The following is a 25431-nucleotide window of genomic DNA, read 5'->3' as shown; positions in this document are numbered from 1 at the left end:
CAAAATAATTGCGAAAAAAAAGCTGCGAAAGCTTGGAACAGACTGTATGACCTGGAACACACTTTGTCGTTTTCAAGATTATTTTCCTAGTGGTAGAACAATTTTTCTCCATCCTTGAATCTAACTGGATGCATTCGCCGCTGTCGAAAAAATCGAAATCCTTCAAGCCACATCAAGATATCACTCGGCTCCACTAAAGATGCTTCACGGATCGGCTCAACATCGATGCATCATTTGAATGCCATTCCAACGAAGACATTTACCGTCAGCTGGGTCGCTACCGCAATTACTTTAGCTCTCTTTGGCATGCCCAACGTGAGCTACTCTCGAAGACGCACTTGAAGACTTCGCCAACTTGCGGGACAACTTCAATGAAAGCAATCATTGTTTTACGATCAATAATTGCTCCTCAGGAGGGGACGCAAATGGCCATCCCGGTGACATCTGCGCCGGACAGCTAGGGTTTACAATAAAAACGTAAAATACTAATAAACAATCATAAACACCATGAAGAGGACGGCTAGATGACATCTAACAAATGATGTGTAAATTATCATCGCATAAAACATTTATTACGCCAACTAACGACATCTCTCGGTGGACGTCCACAACGTCGTTTCGACGTGCTCGAGTGCCGTTAAGACCCATCTGGTGGCACATTTCCTCGGCCATACTGCGAACGTCTCTTCATCTAGGCACACACACACACACACACACACGCTCTAATCGTCTCTCGTTTGTCTCGTCTCACTTCCGTACCGTTCGCGAGCAGCTCGTCCAGAGACGTGACGACCACAATATGCTAACGGACCCCAAAATGAGGTCCACACTCGGCCTGATGGGCTCTGGGGAAAATGCCATCAAGCGGGAACTGATCGACCCACTGGACGCGGCTAGCCATCCCAATCATGGTATTTTGCTGGACGATCGACTACGGCTCGAAACGAAGAACCTCCCGCATAGTGAGCTGGCCGGAGAAGCAGCCCTCATCGGACTCGTCGGACCAGACTCTGGCTGTCCACGAACAGGCCCACTTCCGTATGCCAACCAGCCAACACAGAACAAGCAACCCCTGCAAGGATTCGACCAGGTACGTGACAAGCTAGAGATTGTTGGAGTACGCGTGGGCAGACTCCTCGACACCTGGTGGGCGATGCCACCTCCGAAGAAGCTGCTCCCGAGGGTCATAAAACGACCGTGATTTATTGGCACTTCTAGGAATGGCCGTACTTTATGCGCCGCAGGTGTTGGAACGGTTGCTTACCAACGCCATTTCCGACCATTCACATTCACATAATGATACGCTTCTGCTTTGCTTTTAGATCTGGGGTCCATCGCGTTCGGACATGAACCAACGGCTGCATTCTTCCGTCGGAGGAATGAGTCACTACTGGCCTGCGTATGATAACCAACCCGCGTGCTCTACACCGACGACTCCGGGTGATCCTCCTCAAGACGGTACAGGTCCAGATGGTCAAATCTACACCCTCACAGTGCTGCACGAGTCACCGGAACATGGTATCGTTTGGTCGGACACCAACGCCCTTGAATCGCCGGTTCCTCTGGCACCTGACATCGCGGATTCCGCAACATCGTACGATTCGCCTGTGGACTGCTTCAACTTCGATGGCTCCAGCTACGACCTAGCCGAGTACTACTCCACCAAACCTGCAGTACAATCACACCAGCACCAGCAGCAGCAGAACAGTGTGCCACTGATGGGCTCCTCCTCGGTACCGGCGATCGGTGGCCATCTTCCGCAGCAACAACAGCAGCATCAGTCCTCGTCCGCCATCAGCCTACACGGCACTGTAGAAGGGTTGCTGAATGAAATCCAGCTGTCTAGCTTCGGTGAACGAGGACCACTAGGGCCAGCCAGCGATATAGGTTTGCAGACGTCAAGCCACAGCCTGTACACCGAACCTTCATCGTACATGTACACCGGCTTTGCCGTATCCGACAGTTCCTCTACACAAACTCAGCACCATCCGGCCATGCTTCCTTCACTCACGGTGTCCACAACGAGGGATTCCTCTACCAGCGTGTCCTCGGTCTCAGGAGCGACCGGGTTCGAAGGTAAACTGGACACCAACAATAACAGCAGCAGTTGTCCGATGAACCAACTGCCCACTACGGATCAGAGCGCCAACGGCAGCAGTAGTAGCTCGAGCAGCAGCAGCTCTAGCAGTTCGAGCAGTAGTTCGAGTAGCTCGAGCAGCTCATGCAGTGACTCAGTAGCAGCCGGTGCGGCCAACAGCGGACAGAAGCGAGGTCGATCACTTCATTACTGCTCGATCTGCTCGAAAGCCTTCAAGGACAAGTACTCGGTGAATGTGCACGTACGAGTGCACACCGGCGAGAAGCCATTCTCGTGCTATCTGTGCGGTAAGAGCTTCCGGCAGAAAGCGCACCTCGAGAAGCACTATCAGACGCACCTGCACCAGAAGAACCTCACCAAGCGGCCCAAGCCACTCAAGGCGAAATCTGATGCACAACAGCAACTTCAACAGCACCAACAGCAGCAACAACAACTGCTACAGCATCAGCAACCTCAGCAACTAGAGCAGCACCTCCAGCAGGACGCCGAAACGGGACTGCTGTTGAACCAGGTCAAAGTGATAGGCAACTGCTGAAGCAAATTAGGCAATTTCCGTAAGCTAGACAAACGATAGGGCGACCGAGCCAAGCAAACGAGATATATTTTAAGCGAGTGTAGGGTAAAGCGTAGAGCTTCGAAGCGTTCACGTGTACAGAGTTGAGCGAACGTCGAGATTACGAGCGGCAGAGGTCGAGGGGCCTTTCCAGAGGGCCGGAGGAGACGAGACTATACGTAAATGTTTTTCATTATTATTTATTGCCACGAACACACCCGAACCCCATTTGTTTGCCTTCGAATCATTTCGCTCCTTCCGAAAGTCCTTGGGGCAGGCGCTGCTTTGCGCGCACGCATTATCACTCAATTTCGAGATTGGTTCTAGAGATGCAAATTTGCAACAGCAACCCTTCCCCCTCCTCCCCTCCCCAATCACTCAAGCAACCAAGCTGGTGGATATGGTGCATTTATGTAGTTATCTATAATTGATGGTACAGATGATTACAGAGATTCGAATCGGTGGAATTGTGGCTGCGTTTCGTTTGTAAGCGGTCATTAAACAAGCGCAGCCGTCGGTCCCGTTGTGATTTGGGTCGGCTGTTTGGAATCGGACTCTTTTTTTTTCTCGGCCCAATGTATGTGTGTGTGTGTATGTGCATTGTTGCTTTCAGATGCACCGAACTCGGTCTACAATGTCACGATTTTGCTGCACCGTGGAAATGACATGCCGTGCGCGCCGTTCGATTCAATCGGCTTTCATTAATGAAGGTCCTGGTACGTCTTCGTGCGGACGGAAGCCGTCAGGACCGCCTTATTACGCAGTCCTCGACCTGCCTGCGATCGTTTTTCTAACATAAAGCGACGGTCCTTACAACACGAAACGCCGCAGACAATGTAGCTTTTTCTTCCGCCGTCGGAATTACATTCGTGGATAAACGTTTTATTGCCTCACACAATCATACAAATGACGTTTAATCACGTAGCGGTCGAGATAGCCCATTGGCGATGGGTGGTTGATTGTGGAATTTGCGCCGTCTACAGTTCGGAGGACGATCGAGATCGTCGACGGTCGAAAACGGGAAACAAAAACCGACGATCGGGCGTACGTTCGTTCGACATCTCCATTTGAGACAATCTCAGCTCCGGTCCCGTTAAAGGATCGCACGATCTACCTGCAATCGAGAGGAGTTTGTTTAAGAATGCGTTTTGCATCGCGGTACTTGCCTGAGGTACCTCTCGTTGGAAGTTTGTAGCATTCTTGCAGCTGCCTGGCCGAACACCTTGGCGTTTCTTGTGAGACGGTTTCGTTGAACTTCGAAAAGTCGATCTCGTAGCTCTCGATGTCGGAGTTATAAAGCAGTACCGGCTCAAAGCGTTGACCCCACAAAATTTCAGTGTTAACATAGCTCGTTCGAGCCTGCGTTGTTTGTCCCGTCGACTCAACCGTTCCTTCAAGCACTACGACGATCTCAAATCTATCCAGCAGGATGTCTTCAGCCGAGTATCCATACAGTGGCGATCGTTCATTGATCCGGTGCACTACGATCTGAGGCCAAATGAAGAAGACATCTGACGAGCAGTCATCTGTCGTGAGCTCCAATTCGGTGCGAAACTGCGACATCACCTCTCGCTCGGAGGATACCTTGGCACGGATCAACTGCGCGCGGATGTTTGCCCCAATGATGTGACTTTTACGCATATCACCAATCCGAAACATCAGACATAGCTCACCGTCTCGCAACGATATGGCGGCGTGACGGGAAAACAACAGCGTTTGGGCGCGACGTTTCGAACGAGTCATCTTCGCGAACACCAAACCCGCTAAGAACGCTTGAACCAACACGCCGTGGACGGATTGCAACGTCATCACGAAGACGGCTTCAGGACACTCTTCTTCCATCGCTCGAGAACCATATCCGATAGTGTGCTGTGTCTCGAGAGAGAACAAGAAGCATGACGTAAACGAGTACAAGTTCGAGATGCACGGTGTCCAGTTGCTGTCCTCTACAAACACCGAAAGCCAGAATTAGTTTGCAGCACGTGTCAACGATCGATCGCTACTCACCCTGAGCTGGCGGTAGATGACTCTCCTCGAAGTCTCCGTGGCTGTAAGCGATGAGCCAGTACAACACAGCGAACAGCATCCAGGACCCCACAAAACCGAGTGCGAACACCAGCAACGTCCAGCGCCACCGGGCATCCACAAGCGTCGTGAAGATGTCCTGCAGAAACCGGATTTGCTGGTGTGGAACCTTGGTAGCAGTCACGTTGCAGTAGCCGTTCTTAAAGACTGCCCGTTTGCGGGGTTTTTTTAACCCCGTCCGAAATGACGGTGACCCAAGTCTGCACAGTTCGAGATACGTTTTAGCTTAACTGGAGTTAGAGTCGTATTCAAACATACGTTACCTTCTTCGTGAAGATCTCGTCACGTCGAAGCGAAAAGGTGACTGCCCAGAGCCACCAGAATCCGGTGTAAGGAAATATGGACTGGACTTCCCTGCGGTCGATCTCGGTGATCGATTCTCCATCGGAAGCAAGACTCCTGATTCCACATCATCTGGTAGACGCAACTCCGGTAGATCGCGCATTGTTCCAACTAGCTTCGAACACTTCCCACAACGAACTGCTGCCCGTACGAAGATTCGACTCACCTTGACAAGCGTCGGACGAGCGATTCACGACCACGTGCGTTGGATTAGCGTTGTTTGACGAAGATTCTTCTGCTCAAGGCGCACGATAACAGAGTACCACGTTTGCGTTCGGCGTATTCAAGAAGACGACAGATCCGCCACAGGAACTTATCAATTCGGAATCTCGCACTATCATTCCTCTGATAAGCACTCGTGAAGAACGAGTGCACCTTTCACATCGCTTCTACTCTCGGAGGACAAAAACAAAAATTCACAGAACGGCATCATGATACAGTTACGTTAGGAGCCAATTTATTTTCCCATCGCACATACATGCTAAACTACACACAAAGCTAGTTTTAGGATTCTTACGCTAGACGCTAATGAGGCTTCCATCCCGCGTAAGTACATCGAAATGATCACATTCAGACCAGTGGAGAAAAACTAGATACAATCCTAGCTCAATCGCAGCTGTTCAACCCCCAGACAACCGTTCATTGATGTTCTGCACGGTGACGCTATTCACGATGGGATCATCGTCGGAGACTCTGCGTGTAATTGTTCCATCTTGCGGCGGACTTTCGGAGGTGCCCATCGGCAAACCCTTGAGTCTGGGATTCGGTGGGCGATCGAACAAATTCCACAGGTTGTTCTGCAGCGCGACGTATGACTTTTTCCGCCTCGGAACGCCCTGTATCGTCAGGTACCGCGAAGGGTACAAGTGGTCTGGTCCGTTCCCGATGTGTGACGTGTCGTCCGTCAGCTGGTACTGACTGAGCGTGTTCACCAGCGTGCTGTAGTGGTCTTTCCATCGGCGCTCGAGCTGCATCTTCATCGACATGCTGTCTCCAGTATCTGCACGAGCAAAACGGAGGTGTTAGATTGCGAGCTCGATCGCTCCTCTGTACATGGCTCCAAGGGTGTCATGGCCTGGCGAGTAGATGTTCGATTGCTTCCTACTGGATGGAACGTCCGACTGGTCTGTACATTGGACGGATACGATGCGAATGGAGACGTAACGGACACAACACGTGGACATAATGCACATATAAAAAATACACATCCCATTTTGGTACAATGGCGATGAGCGAGTGGTGAGATTGTTTTCTACAAGAATAATGCGATCTGCTGCTCACAGTGAAACGCAATCCGTGACCGGACAACTCTTACCGGTTGGCGGACGGTATTCGTCTTGAGCCCGGTAGAACTCGGCCAGTTCGCGGGCCGAACAGAGCGGCGTGTCCACCTGCAGCGTAGAGTCGAACTTGCTGTAGTTGATTTCGTATCCTTGCTGCTCCTTATTATAGCTCACGACTGGCTCGAACCGGTGACCCCACAGGATCTCGGTGTTCACGTAGCTCGAGCGAGCCTGCGTTGACTGACCCGTCGATTCAACTGTGCCTTCGAGAATGACGACGATCTCGAATCGCTCGCGCAACATGTCCGACGCTGACAGATTATACAGCGCTGACTCCTTGTCAATCCGATGCACTACGATTTGTGGCCAGATGAAGAACAACTCCGACGAACTGCCGTCTGAGCCGACGTCCAACTCGTGCTGGTACTGTGCCATCGTTTCGCCTTCGCGCGTCATTTTAGTTCTTATCAGTTGCGCGCGTACAGACGCCCCAATGATGTGGCTCTTGCGCATGTCCCCGACGCGAAACATGAGACATAGCTCACCGTCACGTTGACAGACGACGGCGTTCTTCGAGAACAGCAGCGTTTGACTGCGTTGCTTTGGGCGTGTCATCTTCGCAAAAACAATGCCCACCATGAACGCCTGAATCATGAGGCCGTAGATCGACTGGAAACACATCACGAAGATCGCCTCAGGACACTCTTCCGTGGTAGTTCGCACGCCATACCCGATCGTGTGTTGCGTCTCGATCGAGAACAGAAACGCCGACGTGAACGAGTAGATGTTGTACACACACGGGATCCATCCGACCTCAGCTGCAGGTTAGAAATGCGAAACACCCGTAACTGCACGTGCTGCGATTGCCGGCGCATGGAGTTGACACCCATACTTACACTGGTTATCGGGCATATGGAGCTCCTCAAGGTCGCCGTGTGTGTATGAAATCAACCACCAGATGACGGCGAAAAAAAGCCACGATCCGACGAAGCTGAAGGCAAATACGAGCAGCGTCCAACGCCACTGGGCGTCTACCAGCGTAGTGAAGATGTCCTGTAGAAAACGCAGGTGTTGCCGCGGTGGCCGTGACAGCACGACGTTGCAATCTCCATTCTTCAGGATGGCCCTCTTGCGGTACTTTCGATTCACACCCGGGCGCAGAACGCGATTTCTGAAATAAAATCACGATAATAGCAAGCGCACTAGTTAGACTCACATTTGGACTTCGAGGATTTGTGGCTTGGCAGAATGTACGTGCTAGAATTCCTCCGGGAATCGATGGGTATGCTTTCGAATACCGGCCCCATACCAGGGCCGACGTCTAGACTAATCGACGCTTCTTTGCTCCGAATTACACTAACAACTGACTGCGTTTGGTAGCGAGTTCCGTGCACCGTATGCTGCCAAACTGCTATCGCTACCGGCTGTGTGAGTAATCGATAACGAAAACACGATAAGATTGCCCAAAGACGCCATGAATTGTCGATGTGCGGCAGCACACACCGTTCGGAACAAAATCGAGCACTTTTAACCTGATGTGAGCAGAGAAGAGCGTAAAGAACCACCCGAATCGAATTCAAACCACTGTGATTCATCATTCATCGTTATCTGCCTGGACATAAACATGATTCTCTGTTTTGCCCCGCACAATCACAACGTTTTCCAATACGATTGATTTTGCATTCAACGGATCGTTCTCAATTCGAGCAGTTTTAAAGAGACGCGCGACACCTTCATTAGAGACTTGCCTAAACGGTTAGAGACCAGGAACGCACCGGACTGTGCCTGAGCAAATCGTTTCAATCGCTTGGCTTCCGCCGCCTTCTTAATCCTTGTAATTGTTTATCGTAATCCATCCTTGACAGTTGAAAGGGATCAACGGCAGCATAATAGAGTGACAAACCAGCGGTAATGTCCCTATGCAGAGTTGCGTTTGAATTTCGAGCTCCAATCACGCCTTCATCAAGCCATCGTTATCGAGATCGATTTTGCATCACTATCATGCGACGTTCCGCTTTTGCAGATAACGGGCGCAATGACTATGGGATGGCCAAGGCGATTCCAGAGATCGATTTATATGCCATCAACGCCCTCAGCCCGGAGCGCACCCAAGTAAGGGGCTTACGGAATGTTTACTCTGCTCATTGCACACCGTCAAGTGCGGAGTCGATGTAAATTGACACATTTCTTATCACCTCGCTGGTTGAACGGTAAGCGTGCAAATATGGTACCGTAGGCAGTAGCCTAATCGCCTGCGAGGCACCAATTCTGCCAAAACTTAAACAAACCCCTATTGAAGAGCCGCTAATTCAACTGCTAGTTAGCAGTAGTTCACGCTCCGGGCGCGACCGTGCGTGCCTAATGTTGACCTTAGCGACAACTTCAGCTAAAACGAAACCCACACTAATCGCATGGTGGCCGAGGTCGTATACTTACTTCATGGGGTAGCACACGAGTGGAGTGGTTGGAGTCACAGGAGTGATGGGTGACGGATATCCAAACTGTTCTCCGTATGCTCCTGGTGATGGCGATAAGTCGAAGGGGCCCAGCTTCAACATCGAATGCTCCAATTTTCCCGACCCATCTGACTGCTGTGGATTTTCACTGTCACAGTTCATCTTTCACCGATACCGAAATGACTATCACAACGCAGTAATGATTGTGTGATTACTCTCTCCTTCCGATAGCTGCTGGTCGATGATTCATTTCTCAGGTTCACCCTTTACTGGAAGACCAGATTGGACACTACAACCAACTGATGCGCCGCAGGTTGACGATGACGATGTTGCCGTGACGATCCGAGGCACGATACTGAATGGTGGTGACTGTCGAAGCCCACGACACAGCTACCATCAATGGCGACCGCATGAAGCGGTTTCCCATTGTTGCCGGTTGATTTACGATTCGCGTGCTGTACCAGGGTTTGGTTTTTCTCACCTCTTTCACAGCAGGGCTCGAGGGGCCATGGAAACATCATAGGTGGATCTGGCTTCAACGTATCGATTGCACTCGTGTTGCGCCACGCATAGGCCCTGGAGATAGCGACCGGCCATCCACTCATCCGCTAATTCTAGAAGCGGAACCTACTTTAACCGATTTCTTATATCACCTAATGGAATATGTCCACGAGACGATCAGCAAACTTCCTCCACCTCACATTGTTATCGAAAATGTACGCTAATTTACGTCCGAAATTGTGATAAACGTCATCTGCGCAGGAAGTGCTTCGCTGGGAAATAAACAGCGATGGAATCAGAGCACCGATAATGAAAATGATCAACATCTGATCGGTTACCGTATTTATCTCCGTTTTATCTCCAAGAAGTAATCTAGGTACTGAATGCCATCAGTACGGCAAAGATTATCATAGCAACGCGTGTTCTTGATGTCAATCACACAGTCGTCGTGTGCATCGACCGGTTCATATCTCCCGAAGTATCTCTTTTGTATGATTACGATTGATTACTGAGATATAATCGGCAGATTCGTTCGACATCATGGAAACAATACTGATAAAATACGTAATCGCAAAGAGTATTTGTGTGAAAAAAAATTAGAATTATATTTTGTAGTCATCAACCTGGAATATAACGATTTTGCTTATATTTGTGATATTTTTTTTATTATTTTGAATTGTAAGGATACAATAAAATTCATCGATTGAGTGAAATGGAATCATTTCTTCTTTTTTTTTGACCAAATGTTATCAGTTACATTAGCTCGTATCTTTTTCAACATTTCTTCAGAACCAGATTTTTGTTGGCCGTTTCCAATCGTCATCAGATAGATAATTCAATTGAACCACCGACATCAATTGAACGATGGTGCGCCGGTTATCGGTGTCGAGTATTGAGTATCTGGTGAAAAGCAGGGTCAGAATGATGGATTAGCTCTGACATAGTGTCAGCTGTTGGCTAGCTTTACGTCGTGCGTCACTTTTTTCGGACTTCCAATTGAATATTTAAACAAACGAAATGAAAGCAAATCAGTGCTCAGTTTTATCGGAGTTTACTTTGATATTTTCGTATGGTTGACGTAGAATGTATGGAATATTCTCACTTTCGCTTGCGGCAATTCTTATTTAGCAGATTCTGCCCTTAGACTATCGCTAACTACCTAACATTATCATAAATAGCAGCAGATAATAACATAAGATTCATAAAACTCAAATCCAATCCTAACAATTGTTGATTTAACTATTCTATCAAAGCCAGTCGGCCGAATCGTTGGAACTACGGGACTAGTGTGTGAAGACTACGCACAATCGTGCGTGCTATGAATTTTCATTGCGAAGTGAGCTGTTTGATGAGGGTGAGATAGTGACCGACGGTGGATTAAAGAGATTACGCAGGTTATTATCCAGCTGCTGGTAAGACCGGGGCCGCCTTGGTACGCCCTGGATCGTTAGGTAACGCGGCTGCACTCCCAGCGACGATCGTTCATCCTCCAGATAGACCGAGCTGAGCGTGCGTATCGTATTGGTGTAGTGCTGGTGCCAACGTCTTTCAAACATCGACCTCGTGGAGCCACTGACAGAGCGGTCTGTGTGAAAATTCAAAAAAAAAGCGTCAGTACTCAAAAACAAACAGTGTCCTTGTCAGTGGGTAGAGTGAAATGGAATAACTTACATTGACGGTATGGCACGAGGGAAAATGAGATGGTTTAGGCATGAGATTCTTATTGGCATAATCGATCGCAGAAAGCGTCAAGCGGAATATGGAAGTAATGTAATACGGGCCGAGCTACCCAAGAAGCACAAACTAACAAACCGTACCGCACACAGCACACAACAACGACAACAGCAACGACAACAACGACAACAAACTCTACGCTGGCGTTTGAAGATGATGATCTTCGGCTACAAATATAGGTACAATAAACACCACCCCGTCAGTTTCTACGATCACCATACTCCCGTTTTAACTCCGATTATATGCCTACGCCGACCTACCTTGGTTGCGATAATCGTCCTGATACTTGTAGAACTCGGCAAGTTCACGGGCCGAACAGAGCGGCGTATCAACCGAGTGTGTCTCGTTGAATTTGCTGTAGTTGATCTCGTACACCTGGTTCTCCTTGTTGTAGAAGACGATCGGCTCGAACCGGTGGCCCCACAGAATCTCGGTGTTGACGTAGCTCGAGCGAGCCTGCGTCGACTGACCCGTTGACTCAACTGTGCCTTCGAGAATGACGACGATCTCGAACCGATCCTGCAGCAGATCCGACGCCGACATGTTGTAGAACGGAGATTCTGAGTTGACTTTATGGATCACAATTTGCGGCCAGATAAAGAATAGGTCCGAGCCGCAATGGTCCGCTCCAACCTCTAACTCGTGCTGGTACTGTGCCATCACTTCACCCTCGCGTGACAACTTGGTTCGGATGAGCTGCGCCCTAATATTCGCCCCGATAATGTGGCTCTTGCGCATGTCCCCAACCCGGAACATTAGACATAGCTCACCATCACGCTGGCAGATGACAGCATGCTTCGAGAAAAGTAGTGTCTGGGTTCGATGCTTTGGACGAGTCATCTTCGCGAACACGAAACCCACCATGAACGCCTGCATCATGACGCCGTAGATCGACTGGAAACACATGATGAAGATCGCTTCAGGACACTCCTCTGTGGTCGTCCGATAACCGTACCCGATAGTCGTTTGCGTCTCAATGGAGAACAGAAAGGCTGACGTGTACGATTCGATGTTGAACACACAGGGCTTCCAGCCGGATTCCTCTGAAAGTATGAGAACAAGCGATCGCGAAACACCGCCCTATGAGGACCCTCCCAAACACATTTGCGCGAATTGTGATTCGCTACCAACCTTGATTTTTTGGCAGATGCATCTCCTCTAGATCACCGTGAGTGAATGCGATCAACCACCAGATGGCTCCGAAAAACAGCCAAGAACCGATGAAGCTGAACGCAAACACAAGCAGCGTCCAGCGCCACTGAGCGTCAACCAGCGTGGTGAAAATGTCCTGTAGGAAGCGCAACCGTTGTCGCGACACCTTCGACAGGACAATGTTACAATCACCGTTTTTCAGAATCGCCCTACGTCGGTACTTTCTCGTCGTTCCCGGTCGCAGCGCACGGCTCCTGCATGATAGGGAGGATGATCAAGAAGAGTGAATAGTCAACAGCTGCACACTTCAAACGGATCACTTCAATCACCCTGAGAGCTCTGAGATGGCGCGTGTGTGCGCTACCTAACATCGGCTTGTGCACGTGTTTCACGTAAATGAGATCGATCGATAGCCTCTTTAGTGAGGTCTTTTATAAGTCGCTAATTACAGCGTGTTCCGAACCAATTGTCTATTGATATTTACACTTCATTAGCGTGCTTTTTCTGTTTAATATTGGGTATCTTTTACTCCAATATTTATTCAAGCCACTGTGTCATGTAACGCAAAAAAAGATCAATTCAAGTGTACATACTCCGAATGCTTGGAGGTAGCAATCGAAAGCTCTGAATTCTACGAGACTTTGCTTGTGTAAGTCTCACAATAACGCACAGATAGCCAGCCAACAACACGGCTCAAAATTGGTTCGAACAGGTTGCGGCCGGAATAAATGGTCCGTACTGAACAAATCATATTCGCTGGAAACAAGCGGCCAACTTCCACACAACACAGCACCAGCACCCTCCGAATGGGCCGTTGTGACACGATCCTACATGCAGTGCACTACAAACTGGAATCATTTAAAATTCAAATTTCACTCCTCCAGCTCAGCTGCATACTGGCGAGGCAACGCTTCCAATCGGTCACAATCCAGACCCCAGTCCAAAGAAATCATGCGAGACAAACCTCTTACTACCCGCCGATGGAGACTGCGGACAATAGATGATCGGCGTCGTAGGTGTGATGGGAGTTTTGGGCGCATCCTGGCCATCGATGATAATTGGCGGGATCTTATCGAAAGGACCCAACGGCAGCAGCTTGGCATCGTCCCGAGCCTCCGGTGACTCGGCGTCCACTGGGACGGTATAGTTTTTGCGCTGCCCAAAGCTCATTGCTCAACTGTTCCTATCTGCTTTGGTTGACACTACGGTGAACTTGAGCGAACACTTAGCTTATATGCTACTTCTGGCGTCTACTTCTAGCTGACCAAATTCACGATCTAATGCAGCGAAATGATGCTGCAGAAGGCATTTCTTGCTTCCACTTTCCGAGCCGTTCACGCGGCAGTAACACAGCAGCAAACCTCCTGCACGTCCCAAACGAAAATTGTTCCCCAACGACGGGCAAGAGAAGGCTGCAAATCGACTTAATCGCGCCGAACACGCGCTCAACACTAATCTTGCACAGGGTGTCGATCGACTGCGGTAGGCGAACATGCGCGCAACCGCAAACGGGTAGGGTCGATTTCTTCGTTCTACCACCACCAATACTGCCGGCACACAGCGCCACTAACACTGGATCGAAGTCTAGATCACTACGTACTATCGACATCGTTAGTCGTCATCAGCTATTTGCTTTTCGCGGCCGGTATGACCGATTACTTCGTCACCGATGCCGGCTGCAGCAGTAATGTGCCATTCTGTGACGTCGAAAGATCCAGGCTTGGAACAGTTTTCAGTAGCATAGCAAGTTTGGCACTTTTACCCTTAATTGCAACGACCGAGAGGTTTTTGTTTCGAGTTTACCGATAAGGACGTATTGCCAAACAAACTAATTTAACGATATATTCAACTGCTTACTCATCCAGAGCGGGCACAGAGTATCTTATCGTTACCGAACACTAGATACCACTGTCCATCCGCTGCATTTCCAAAACGTCCGCGAAACTGTCGCTATCAGTCGGCGACCGGTCCGTATCAATCGACTTGGCGACTAATCGGACACGATCGACATCGAAACCCGCAATAATTTCTGCAATGCTACGTTGTGTGTCCCTTCCGTGCCCCATGCATTAAGCCCTAGCACCTTCTGAGCCGATTAGTGAGTCTCGCTTCGAGCACGTGAAGTATTGCGACCAGGAACGTCTACTTCCCCGCGCTAATAGCTCCAATTGAGCGCTAGCCATAAACCGCCATAAGCCATAAGCGAGTACTGATGTCGTTGTTGAGACGGTTTAGTGTTTTGTATGACTTTATTTGGCCTTTCATAGGCCCTTAAACTCAGACACGAGTAAAACATTTCGAGTTCTACGGACCGAAGGGGCTAGTGTGCCATCTTCAGCAGATTCTTCGTTGTCATCAGTTTATTACAGCGGATCGGATGTGATAAACAGGCCGCTAGGTCGTTCGTTACGCGCTTTTCCTCTATCGTTTCGATTTGTTGTTGTTGTGAGAATTCTTTTGCGTTCGCTTAGTGCTAAATCCTAATAAAACGATATCGATACCAGCCCCTAGGAGTGTGAAACTACTTATCTTTTTTTACTCGGTGCACCTCTAACACAAACAAACACCCCAAAGCATTTTGTTGAACCTTAGGTATTTGAGAAGTTATCACTTGGCACTGGACAAATGAATATAATGGATCTTATTTTTGAAATGTTTCTCAATGAGAGCATATTTCCACATTTAAAGTTGTAAATTGGCGCTAATAAAATCGTCCACAAATATCAATCTACAAAGTGCTTCTTGAATAATTTTGTGGAAATGTTTATATTTACTTTCCCCGTGAATTTTATCTTACTTGCATATGTAAAATGGTATAGGACATGCAAATAAAAAAAATTGAACAGCGCGTCTATAGTTCCAAAATTCTGGGAGACCATAACAAAAACTTCGATGCTCGCGCAGAACACGACAACATCCAACCATTGAAGCGAGCATAAGTAACCCAAACAGAGTAAAGATGCTAGAAATGAGAACATCCTACCAAACTACTTGTCAATTTTATTGACCTAGAGAAACCGCCCCTATCCCGCCTGTACTGGATTAGTCAAGCCACCGGTCGATAAGCCTGACAGACTGGGAGCTTCCTCGCATCAGCCGTCCGTCCAAATAACACATCCATTGTTTTGGTTGTGTCCGCTGATAGCAAAAGATTTGCAATGCCGCCGGCAGCCCATGGCGGACCAAAGTAAACAATAAACAACTCACGGACTATTCTCGGTCCCAGCACCGTCTTATCACCCGCACGCTAGACGCATTGGCGGCCACTGACTCCGACACGAAAGAAGCGATCGTAAGTGATAGATGCAGTCTTGGATTAGTGGGAACAGTTACCCTACCTACCTTACGCTCTCCTGTCGGCTGAAGGCGCTTCCGTGTGTAGAAATGCGGGCCAGGCTCGGTATAATGGTCAGAGGAAGGTTGCTGATCACGCTGTCAAGCGAGTCCGGTTCCTCCTCGATCACTCCCGGTCGCATGAAGATCCTGTTCAGCGGCTTCTTTTCGTCCGTTGTCTGACGATCGGCAGCCATCGTTTACTTTTGTTTTTTTTTTCGGTGACTTACCGCAGGGCTTCAGTGACTTAAAGCACGACTTCGGTGACAGAAAAACGGTACAGAATGCAAAACACTACAGACACTCCGTTTACCGGTACAGCATATATTGGCTTCGTTCCTTTATTTGTTATCAGCTACAATACCGTCGCTTTAAACTCGATCGATCGCAACCCATAGGGACTAACCACAAATGTTCGCTTCTTCTTGAACTGTCACGCAAACGAGTTGCGATCGATTGCACTAACTATATATACTGCACGCTTTACCCATCGGGCGAGAGAATGCGCTCTGCTATTCTCTATTCCACGTCGCATCAGCGAGATTCTTTTCTTAATGGCAATAAGGTTCTTAAACTACTTACAGACAGAACTGGAAATTTGTAAAAGGTAAAATAAACTTCACTCCGTTGCAACCACACGCGATCGCTGGAAGCGGATTCGATAAAATGGAACAAAACTAATGTAACCAAACCGCCGGTTCTAGTCCTCAGAGTTCACTCCTCAACGCTTCAAAAAGCGATCCACTTCCCAGCGCTGGCTTGCAATTCCTGGCCCGAGATATTAGTCTCTACACCTTTTGCACTCAAACCTGGCCCTTGCTGATGTCTCATTCGTGTCACGATCGTTTCTGCCACCGCAACCTGCCACTGGACGGTCACCGAAGTTCTAGCGAACGAGGAAGATGGTACCGCGACACTCGCACACGCTGCGAACAAGAGTAATTTTCAAATTAATTAAATTCAATTAAAATACCCCTGCCACAGTTCCGAAAGCACGGCACACATATAAGCACGCACGATCTCCCGTGAGTCACATTCGAATCACCAAACTATATCACTGTGAGCTGAATACGCCTGACTTTTGGCACTGAACTTGAGATAGCCGTATAACATTCTCAGACAAAGGAGCTCTAGACGAGTTCGTCGTCTCTAATTAGAGACTGCGAACCAAAAGGCTCGAAATCTCAGCCGTATCCTAAAAGCGTCACCTCTAAAGCGTCACTTCTAAAGCGCACTAGTGGTTAACCCAATAAATGGGAAGGTAAATCTAGAGCAGTGCTTGCCTCTAGCTGACAGCACAGACTAAACTGTTCCGACGTTCCGATAGCGCTTGTCCGCTAAAAACACAGCCCATTCTCCCCCATCGACACAGCACCGGACACCAGGCTGCCTGTTGGGGATGGAATGGCAAGGAAGATCGTCTAATTTAGACCACAGCCAATTGTAGTTACCGAGATGTACGACTGATGATGATCACAAGGGAGGCAAGCCGAGTCGGGACCTATGCTAACCTTTCTCGTTTTATCCCCCAGCAGTACTCAGTAGCGTCAAATGGCTGGCGAATTTGCGAAATGTAACGAAAAAGAACAACCCACCGTCACCGTCGGATTCACGCATCGCGACACCATTTGCCATTCATCGCATTTGCTTTTTTGCCGCACTAGGAATCGTGTGGTGCGATTTAATTAAATTGTCATTCGTGAACCCGTACGACCGCCGATCTTGACCACAAAATCATAACGCCGTTCTCCACCGCAAAAGGGTGGCTCGCCCAACGCCCTGGAAGGGTCAATTGAACCTAACACTCTCGCGGCATCCAACCGAAGGCAAATGTCAATCAAATTGTCTATTTTAATCCACTCGGTAGGCTTGATACGGTATTATGGGTGGTTTATTAGATGCCACCATATCGCACGCAAGCGACGGTGGTCACCAACTCCGCCAATGTCACCAACGTCCGCGGTCAAGTACGCTGGAAGCTACTGGTTGTGCATAATATTTTCTCTTCTGTCAGTTTGCTGAGGAGAAAAGAGCAGTCCGCAAGGGAGAAGAGCGATCAGTAGGAATGCCCCACCGGCCTAAGCTGAGAGCGCCGTTTTACCTAGACCTTCGGGGATGATTGAATAATATGAATGACTTCCGCAGTGGCCAATCTACCTTCTAGCAGCGCTCTAGATAACTGCTACAGTAAAGCAGACCAGGCAGATCAAGCCACGTAAGCGTGACTCCCCATTCGGACTCACTCAACGGCCGGCTGAATGAATCCGTTGCTCGTCGATTAGCCGCCTCTAAAACGGTTCCCAAACAAATGAGATGTGATTTGTTATGATGCACCGTGTCACGCCAATGCACGGTATGGCACCTCTACTGATCACTGGATCTTCCACACACACACCACACATTTACCAGGTTACGCACGCCAACAACGCTAATATGCATTTATATAATGCATCTCAGCAGTCCTACGGCCACGTGAGCCAATGCCGAACGGAAGACACCGTTGACGACGCGTCGGTTATAATTATTCCATTTTTTCAGGTTACATAATCGAACGCTTGCGATGCGAAGCCGAATGAAATAAATTACACACCGCACTTGTCATCTGTGGCTAGCATTCCTGCCTCTATATCGCATGCGTTGACTGGGTAAAACACGTATCGTAAACGGGTGCTAGTTTGTATCAAACTAGGATGTGCTCCCAGATGCGAATCAAGCCGCGTGATCGTCATTGTTATATTCTGTAACACCCGCTTCGAAGGTCACTAGGAAGTCATTAGGTACATCTTTGCCTCTTCCCAAGGTCATGCGGATTGATCATTAGCCTAGGTGAAAGGGACATAACTTATTTCCCAATTTGCTGGAAGAGTTTATCCGGACGGGGTTCCTGAAAGCGGGAGCCGTTCTACACTGACGGCCAATGTCAATTACCCAGTTCCTGCCCAGTATGCAAATGCCCTGACTCGGTCATCTGCACCAGACCTCGCGACGTGCGGAACAGATGTTCCTCTCAATTGTTCCGTTGTTTTGTAATCGACTGTGGACGCGGAGTGCGAAAAAATAAACAACAACAAATGCCTTTGGCGGTGCTTCCGAATTTCAACCACTTCCGATGCACGCTAATTAGTGTCGTATTTTATGTGTCTCGTCTCCTCTAGCAGGGTTGCAGCTACATTCCCATATCGCAGCAAACCTTCATTTAGTATGCGCAAACACGCCCGTCATTAAAAATGGTCATTCGCCGGTCAACTATTGGTCTGCTGTGCTTTAAATAGCCTTTTGTGAATCACCTGTTCAATGCGTATCATAAAATAAGCTTTTTTAGTTGAACTTTCATATCTTTATAAAGAGATGAGCCCTCTTTTGATCGTATAAAATACCTCGCTTGGCTAGTCGTGTCTAGAAAATGCCCCAACTTTTAAAAATATTTTTCATTTCTAGAGCACACTTCCCCTCATCATTATAGCGTGCTTGATCGATGCTTCAGCGCCTTGCAACGTCGACTTCAAGATCAAAATACGGTCCAGAGCAAATCGTCCATGCTACTCTAATCTACCAGTTCTTGACATTGACATTTACCGGTGCGAAAAGAGATCAATATCTGCGAACAGCCACTATCGCTCACCCACAGTGTATCGCTACGAATTAGCGCCCACATGATAATATGAACGCTAAGCTCTTCCTTACCGTGTATCGTTTGACGTTTCGAATGGATCCAAAAACTCCTAGAGAGTACTGGAGAGCAAAAGATGAAAAATACATCTTACCCTACGCGGGACTAGCACAGCGAATCCATCGAAGGCTCCTTGATGGAAAGTTTCCGAAACGTCTTTTTCCGTTCGCTTCCGGGTGAGACAGTTTGGGTAGCTGGGGAAACTGTTGCCGACGTCATCGAGTCACCGACCACCCCATTCGCGGTGCTCATTCCCGTTTGCTCATTTGCTGTGCCGTACACCGGAGCGAAGCGCAGATAACCGTTGCTCATGGAGTTCTTGCGCGAGGACATGTTGTCCATCGACGATGTGTCGGATTCATCACTTTCGGACGAGTCTACTGCTAGGAAAAGAAGCAAGATAAATCATGAGTGCAATGTTCGTGAATGCGTTTAATTTTCTGCACTCACCCGTTATGCCGTTTTGCTTGTTTAGCTCCTTTTTCACTGCACGCAACTGGCGAGCACTACAGAGTGGCGTATCGACCTCATATGTGTTGTTGAACGTCGTGTAATCAACCTGAGGAAATTTAATCATTAGCAGAGACTGTTCGCATCATTACCACCCACTATATATGTCTCGTAGCGTTACCTCATACTCCCCTGTTTCACGCTTGAACGTTACCACCGGGTCGAAACGATGGCCCCAAAGGATCTCCGATGGTAGATAGCTGCTACGCGCCTGCGTCGTCATACCGGTCGATTCAACAACGCCCTCTGTGTGTGGGGAATCCAAAATCAAACTACGTTCCACAGAAAGGGGCGCACGTGCTTTTACTTATCCCAAACACTTACCCAACATAACGACGATTTCGAACCGCTCTCGGAGCATGTCCTGTGCAGTCAACCCATACAGTGGGCTATCGCGATCGATCTTGTGCACTACGATCGTTGGCCAGATGAACATCAACCGATCATCGCCACCGTCACAGCTGACCTCCATGTTTTGCTGGTAAAAGGGAAGAATCTCGCCTTCTTTGGTGACCTTGCGACGGATTATTTGGGCCGTCACGTGCGCCTCGATGATGTGGCTTTTGCGCATGTCTCCGACGCGGAACAGCAAACAGGGCACTCCATCCCGATGGCAGATGACGGCATTTTTGGAAAATAGTAGCGTTTGGGCGCGTTTCTTCGGTCGCGATAGCTTCGCAAACACAATGCCTACCATAAATGCTTGAATGAACACTCCGGTGATGCTTTGCAAGGCGAGGATGAAAATGCCTTCGGGGCATTCCTCAGTAATGTAGCGGTTTCCATAGCCTGAATTTGGGCGAAATTAGCACTTGAGCAAAAACTGCACAAGGAGTATTCGTGGCCATCTTCTTACATCAAACTTACCAATCGTATGCTGAGTTTCAAGGGAAAACAAAAACGCCGACGTAAACCCGTAAATATACGTCACGCAGGGCTTATGGCTATCGTCTGTATGAAGGAAATATGTTGCATATACACACCAATTTATTTATTTGTTTAATGCAATGACGGTTTTTCAATGGCTGTAATTTCCAACTCACCACCAACAGCTTGAATGTCTCCATGGCTCAGCGCTATCAAGTACCAGATTGCACCGAAGCCTAACCAGCTCAGAATAAACGAACAGGCGAAAACGAACAGCGTCCATCTCCACTGGATGTCTACCAGTGTGGTAAATATATCCTGCAAACGAAACACATGTTTCAAAGCACAGTTTTACTTGTTACACTTCAATTTTTTGTATTTTCTTTTAAACTTTATGTTGTAAAATCGTTACTATAAAACGCTGGCCTCCTGGTGGCAAACGTCTGAAACTGAAAATTTTGAGAGAAGTCATTCTCTCTCGAAATCTGTCATCACAGGTGTGATTTTGAGAGAGACCGATGTTCAGGTCGTCGTAGCACGCTGCGAGAAGCTAATTTCATGTTGCACATGCATTGAAGCCGCGGACATTAAGATGGTCGCTTCAAAATGTACATACATAAGATTAAAACAGCTCTTACCTGTAAATAACGACGACGCCTTTTCGCTACATTGCCTTGAATTACATTGCAGTCTCCTTGCTTGAAAATCACTCGCTTTCGAATGCGCCTCGAGCTGTAACGTGTTTGGCGGTATCTGAAATCATACAATGAAATTCGTGAACACATGTGCTCATGAGACGTCTTATCAAAGAGTATGAAATAAAATAAATTTCATAAATTTCCAATAAATTCTCGCTTCAAACCAAACGAGTAAATGATATGTCATTATTTTTGGTGGTGATGGAGCCATATTTATGTTGACTACCCCTGAATCAAAAATGGCATCTCAGAAAGAAACAGAGAGGCAAGCGTAAGAAGAGAGACTACAAAAGCACTCTCGCCATCAAAATGGAGAGCCAAGGAATTTTCTTCCCTTAATATCGTCAAATGAGCGCAGCATGAGCAATATGAGCGAGAACACCCTCTCTGAAAAGGGGAGCTGAGCGTGTGTGTCTCTCCGTGGCACAGTGGAGTGGCACTGAATTAAATTGGTGGTCATTTTCATGCTCCAAAATAATGACTGAATATTTTCCTCGATTTAATTTCACAAACTGTTCCCAAAGCTGGCTAAAGCTTTTATATTAACCTAGCTTTGGCTTCCATATGGTGTCGCTATAGCTATGAAAGTGTGTCCAATTTCGTACTTTTTTTTGAGGAAGATTTTCAAAAAATGTCGAGCATTCTTCAAAAGGCAATCTCTTAAGATAATGCGAAAAATACGTGTCTAATTTCCATGCTATTTGTTGTGAAAATTTACGTCTAATTTTGTTCAGATAAATCCTTTAACACGATTGTGAGATTGCTTGTATGCGGTAGTCTTTATGCACCTCTTCCAAAAGTTTCTATTGCGTCACATATATTTAAAATTCACGTACATTCAACAGCGATCGATGCGGACTTCCGAATGTAGGCTACGTTTTGTACCAAATTGTCCGCTACGTAGCCCACAGTGCACGTGGCTCCCCAGTTGGTAAGAGAGCGCGCGAAGAAGAACACGAAAAAACAACCCCTAGGGTTGGTTCCTAGGGTGTCAATAATAACGTTGGTCGCGAAATCCGCTCGAACTACACCGCAAACAAGGTTGACGTTCGTTCAGTGCGTGGTATATGTGTGTGTACGTATCGAAATCTTCATCTTCACAGCCTATCAGTGCTCGAATCGTCCGTGAAAAGGTCGATACAAACCGAACTAGCAAGCAAAGAACGCAAATTGCTGCCTCGTGACGGACTACCCATCCGCCCTGTTCCGTGTCGGACGCCTAGTCTACCGTGACCGGTCCGGAACCAGTGGCAGATCTAGGCGAATAGCAGAAAGCGCACTCCAGGCGAGACTCGATCCAGCAAGGTTGGCCAAAGGTTGGACCTCCGTTGCCTTAGGAGTAAAGTTCAGCGAGTCCAAGCTTTCGCCGATGTACTGTTTGGCAGCGACGATATGATAGGGCTTTGGGTGACCACGAATCATTTGCCCTTTATCCGATTACGCTCAGTCATCTAATCTTCGCAAAAAGGGGCGTAAAATCGTTTTTGGCGATAGTGAAAATTCGCCAGCTTCAGGTGGCAAATGGCATCGAGGCACCCTTGAGAAAACGATCATCTCCACATATGCGCGCGCGTGCGCTCGTGTGTGTGTGTGTGTGTGTGTGTGTGTGTATGCGCCTGTGTATGTGTGTGAGTGTTTGTGTGCTAATCTCCCACAGCCGCTGAGTGGAGGCGAGGAGGCTCCGTGTGTTTTTCGCTCGTCCGTCAAATCCGCCGTCAGAAACGCGACGTTCCAGTTTCTAGTTTCTAGCAGGCACCGTTTCCCATTTCTGCCCTTGGAAAATCACCCTCCGGTATCGCCCATCAGGGCGGGAGAAATATTTTTGTGGCAACCCCCGCAAGATGACCTCATCGGCGTACGTGTTGCCGTTGAAACCATGTTCCTTCCTGCGGCTGGCTCGGTCATTCCTCGGCCTGCAAAAGGACCTCCACACGCAGGACTGACCACTGGGGGCTTTCACTGGGCACCGGACTAATGGACTGGTGGGAACGGGGAAAAGGGCTCACGGATTTGTTGGGTGAAGGGGGGGGGGAGGTTACCAGCGAGAGCCGTGGGGAGATCTTTTCGCTCCCCATTCGGGAAGCTGTCGCTCTCGCGAAATGCGCCCGGCCATGCGTGTGGGTGTGCGTGTTGACGGCCCACTCTCCCCAACGTTGGTACAGGAATCGCGATAACGCAGCCCCAAGTGGGCAAAAATAAAGTGCGATCGCGGTCCGTTGGAGAAATCCGCGGTGCTTTCGCGTGTGCCGCTCTCGAATTCCATGACCCATCCGGCGCTCTGTGAGACAATGTGGCCGCTCGCGTGAAGACACGCCGCTCAGCGCCGTATCACCGTCTCGCACTACGCGTCAGTGCAGCATAATCGCGCGTGTCGGTGTGTGCGTGTGTCGGACGGCTCCACGCATCGTGGTGTGTGTCGTGCGGTGCGCCAATCCACGGGAGTAGTAGTGGCGTCGACGAATGGAGTCTCCAAAGGGGTGGAAGAGGGTCGAATGGTGAGTGGGGGAGTGGGGAGCGAGTATCCAAGAGGGGTTAACTGGGGGAGTGCGGGAAAGCGCACAGATCGCTCGTGGAAACTGCGGAAAAAGGAAGGCTCGGCTTCAGATCGAAGGAAACGCTCGTGGCACAAAGGTCGTACGTTCGAGTCGCTCGTGTCCGTGACGGAAAACTCCCACGAAGAAAGGGGAGCCCTCTTGGTGTGCTGTGAGCGCGTCTCGTGGAAAATCTCGCGTAAAACGCGACCCTCCAACAGTGCTGCAGCGCTGTGTGCAACCCGACCCGGTCGTCAGTGTCGCGGTTTGGGGTCGCAGTGGTTTCAAGTGTACGTATGCTACGGCACGTCGTGTTTGTTGTTTGGTGCTTTTTTCGTAGAACCACCCGCCAGTGGGCCACCAGTGAGAAAATCGACTGTTTTTCCGATCTCGGCCGGCTCCATCGCACACGCGAAGGGACGGCAAAGTGGGCTGCAACCTGTTTCGGTCGCCCGTGAGACCCTTCCAGTCTATTAGGGTAATGTTTCGCTTCCTTCCGTGCGCCTGATGGAATCCAATTTTCCTGCGCCACGGCGCTCAGCTCGCTTCCCATTCCGTCCCCCCGGGGGTTGCTTTAAGTTAATTAAGCAAATGAAAAGCGCGCACCAACGAACAGAAATGTAGGGTAGAAAGGCCAGCAGGCTCGCTCCACGCAGGATGCCCTTCGAAGGCCGGACGTGTGAAAATGTGTGCTTGCAGCGCTACGACCTGGGAAAATGTGACTGTGCAAAGTGAGCGTGCCAGAAAGAGCTAGTTGCAGAACGAAACACACAGAGAGAGAGAGAGGGTGAATGGGAAAGCGCGCGCGAGAGCGAAAAAGAGAGCGAAAGCGAAAGCGAAAGAGAGTAAGCGAGCGTGGGGAGATTGGGTGGAAAATGAGTTCCCCAGTTCGCCCTCGCAGTGATGAAAAACGGAGAACTGTCACAACTGGAGAAAAAAAGTGTCAACCAGTCCTGCGAGTAGGAATATTTGTGCTGCGGAATGCCACAAAAAAGATGACCCAATCCTACGTTCGTGCGTGCTCAATGGCGAGACGTGTGACTGTGTGCAAATAGCCAGTGTCCGTGCGTGCAATCGATCATCAAACGCTCCGGGAGTCCCCCGGGTATGAGCTTGTGTAACTTGCGCCTATCATCAACGCGGTGCGGCTATTTCGCTGCATAATGAACAGAAGGAGAAAAATCCCTTCCGGTGTTCTAGCGGACCTACAATCTTTCAATCGACAAAGCTTTTCGCACTAGGCAAGCAGCTAGGCTGCGACTTTTAGACCGGTTTTCGAAGCTCAATAAGGCAATGAGAAGCGGGGGCAAATGGATGACTAAGAGAACATGGAAATCGTCCCTGAAAGCATTCATATCAATCCGCAACAAAGTGAAAGCAACAACGGGCGGTTCAGTGGAAGAAAACTACAATAACACGCACAGAATTCAACGAAAGCAGTTTAAAAGCGGAAATCGTTTACCACCCTGATGCGTTCTATTTAGTTCATTTCTTAGAAATCAAATGTTTGGACTGCCCTTGCACTCTGCCCACATTTTTAAGCTCTAGAAAATTAAACTAAAATGTCAAAAAAGCCCCCCTTATACGAGCTTTTTCGTACGATTCGTTCGAGGACCAT

General features: G+C 48.7%; 5 protein-coding genes across 5 annotated transcripts in view; 1 reads left to right on the top strand and 4 right to left on the bottom strand.

Moving 5' to 3' along the window:
- The first annotated feature begins 799 nt into the window (after positions 1-799).
- Positions 800-2633, top strand: LOC128721257 (uncharacterized protein DDB_G0271670-like). Its single transcript, XM_053814991.1, has 2 exons — positions 800-1090; positions 1323-2633. The coding sequence occupies exons 1-2, from the start codon at positions 800-802 to the stop codon at positions 2631-2633; spliced, it is 1602 nt and encodes a 533-aa protein (XP_053670966.1).
- Positions 2634-3568: 935 nt separating this feature from the next.
- On the bottom strand, positions 3569-5181 carry LOC128722104 (ATP-sensitive inward rectifier potassium channel 11-like). The gene is made up of 4 exons (XM_053815934.1): positions 5000-5181; positions 4659-4936; positions 3827-4597; positions 3569-3765 (listed from the first exon to the last, which is right to left on the bottom strand). Exons 1-4 carry the CDS (start codon positions 5179-5181, stop codon positions 3629-3631), a joined length of 1368 nt encoding a protein of 455 aa, XP_053671909.1. The 3' UTR covers positions 3569-3628.
- A 338-nt stretch (positions 5182-5519) lies between these two features.
- LOC128720746 (G protein-activated inward rectifier potassium channel 3-like) lies at positions 5520-9067 on the bottom strand. The gene is made up of 4 exons (XM_053814441.1): positions 8798-9067; positions 7258-7532; positions 6394-7179; positions 5520-6078 (listed from the first exon to the last, which is right to left on the bottom strand). The coding sequence occupies exons 1-4, from the start codon at positions 8977-8979 to the stop codon at positions 5699-5701; spliced, it is 1623 nt and encodes a 540-aa protein (XP_053670416.1). The 5' UTR covers positions 8980-9067; the 3' UTR covers positions 5520-5698.
- A 1295-nt stretch (positions 9068-10362) lies between these two features.
- LOC128730591 (G protein-activated inward rectifier potassium channel 3-like) lies at positions 10363-13525 on the bottom strand. The gene is made up of 4 exons (XM_053823664.1): positions 13169-13525; positions 12184-12458; positions 11313-12095; positions 10363-10903 (listed from the first exon to the last, which is right to left on the bottom strand). The coding sequence occupies exons 1-4, from the start codon at positions 13372-13374 to the stop codon at positions 10635-10637; spliced, it is 1533 nt and encodes a 510-aa protein (XP_053679639.1). The 5' UTR covers positions 13375-13525; the 3' UTR covers positions 10363-10634.
- A 2332-nt stretch (positions 13526-15857) lies between these two features.
- Positions 15858-25431, bottom strand: part of LOC128730589 (G protein-activated inward rectifier potassium channel 3-like) — a 53897-nt gene continuing 44323 nt past the window's right edge. Inside the window, exons 2-9 of the mRNA XM_053823662.1 lie at positions 21223-21337; positions 20761-20902; positions 20585-20668; positions 20042-20506; positions 19839-19963; positions 19658-19766; positions 19302-19587; positions 15858-16463 (exon numbers count right to left, since the gene is read on the bottom strand). Of these exons, the coding sequence (XP_053679637.1) occupies positions 19313-19587; positions 19658-19766; positions 19839-19963; positions 20042-20506; positions 20585-20668; positions 20761-20902; positions 21223-21337 (1315 nt within the window). The 3' untranslated portion in view covers positions 15858-16463; positions 19302-19312. The remainder of the gene's footprint in view (positions 16464-19301; positions 19588-19657; positions 19767-19838; positions 19964-20041; positions 20507-20584; positions 20669-20760; positions 20903-21222; positions 21338-25431) is intronic.

The sequence above is a fragment of the Anopheles nili genome, chromosome 2, assembly GCF_943737925.1.
Source record: "Anopheles nili chromosome 2, idAnoNiliSN_F5_01, whole genome shotgun sequence".
NCBI classification, from domain to species: Eukaryota; Metazoa; Arthropoda; class Insecta; order Diptera; family Culicidae; genus Anopheles; species Anopheles nili.
This window is presented reverse-complemented; position numbering and strand designations above follow the sequence as displayed.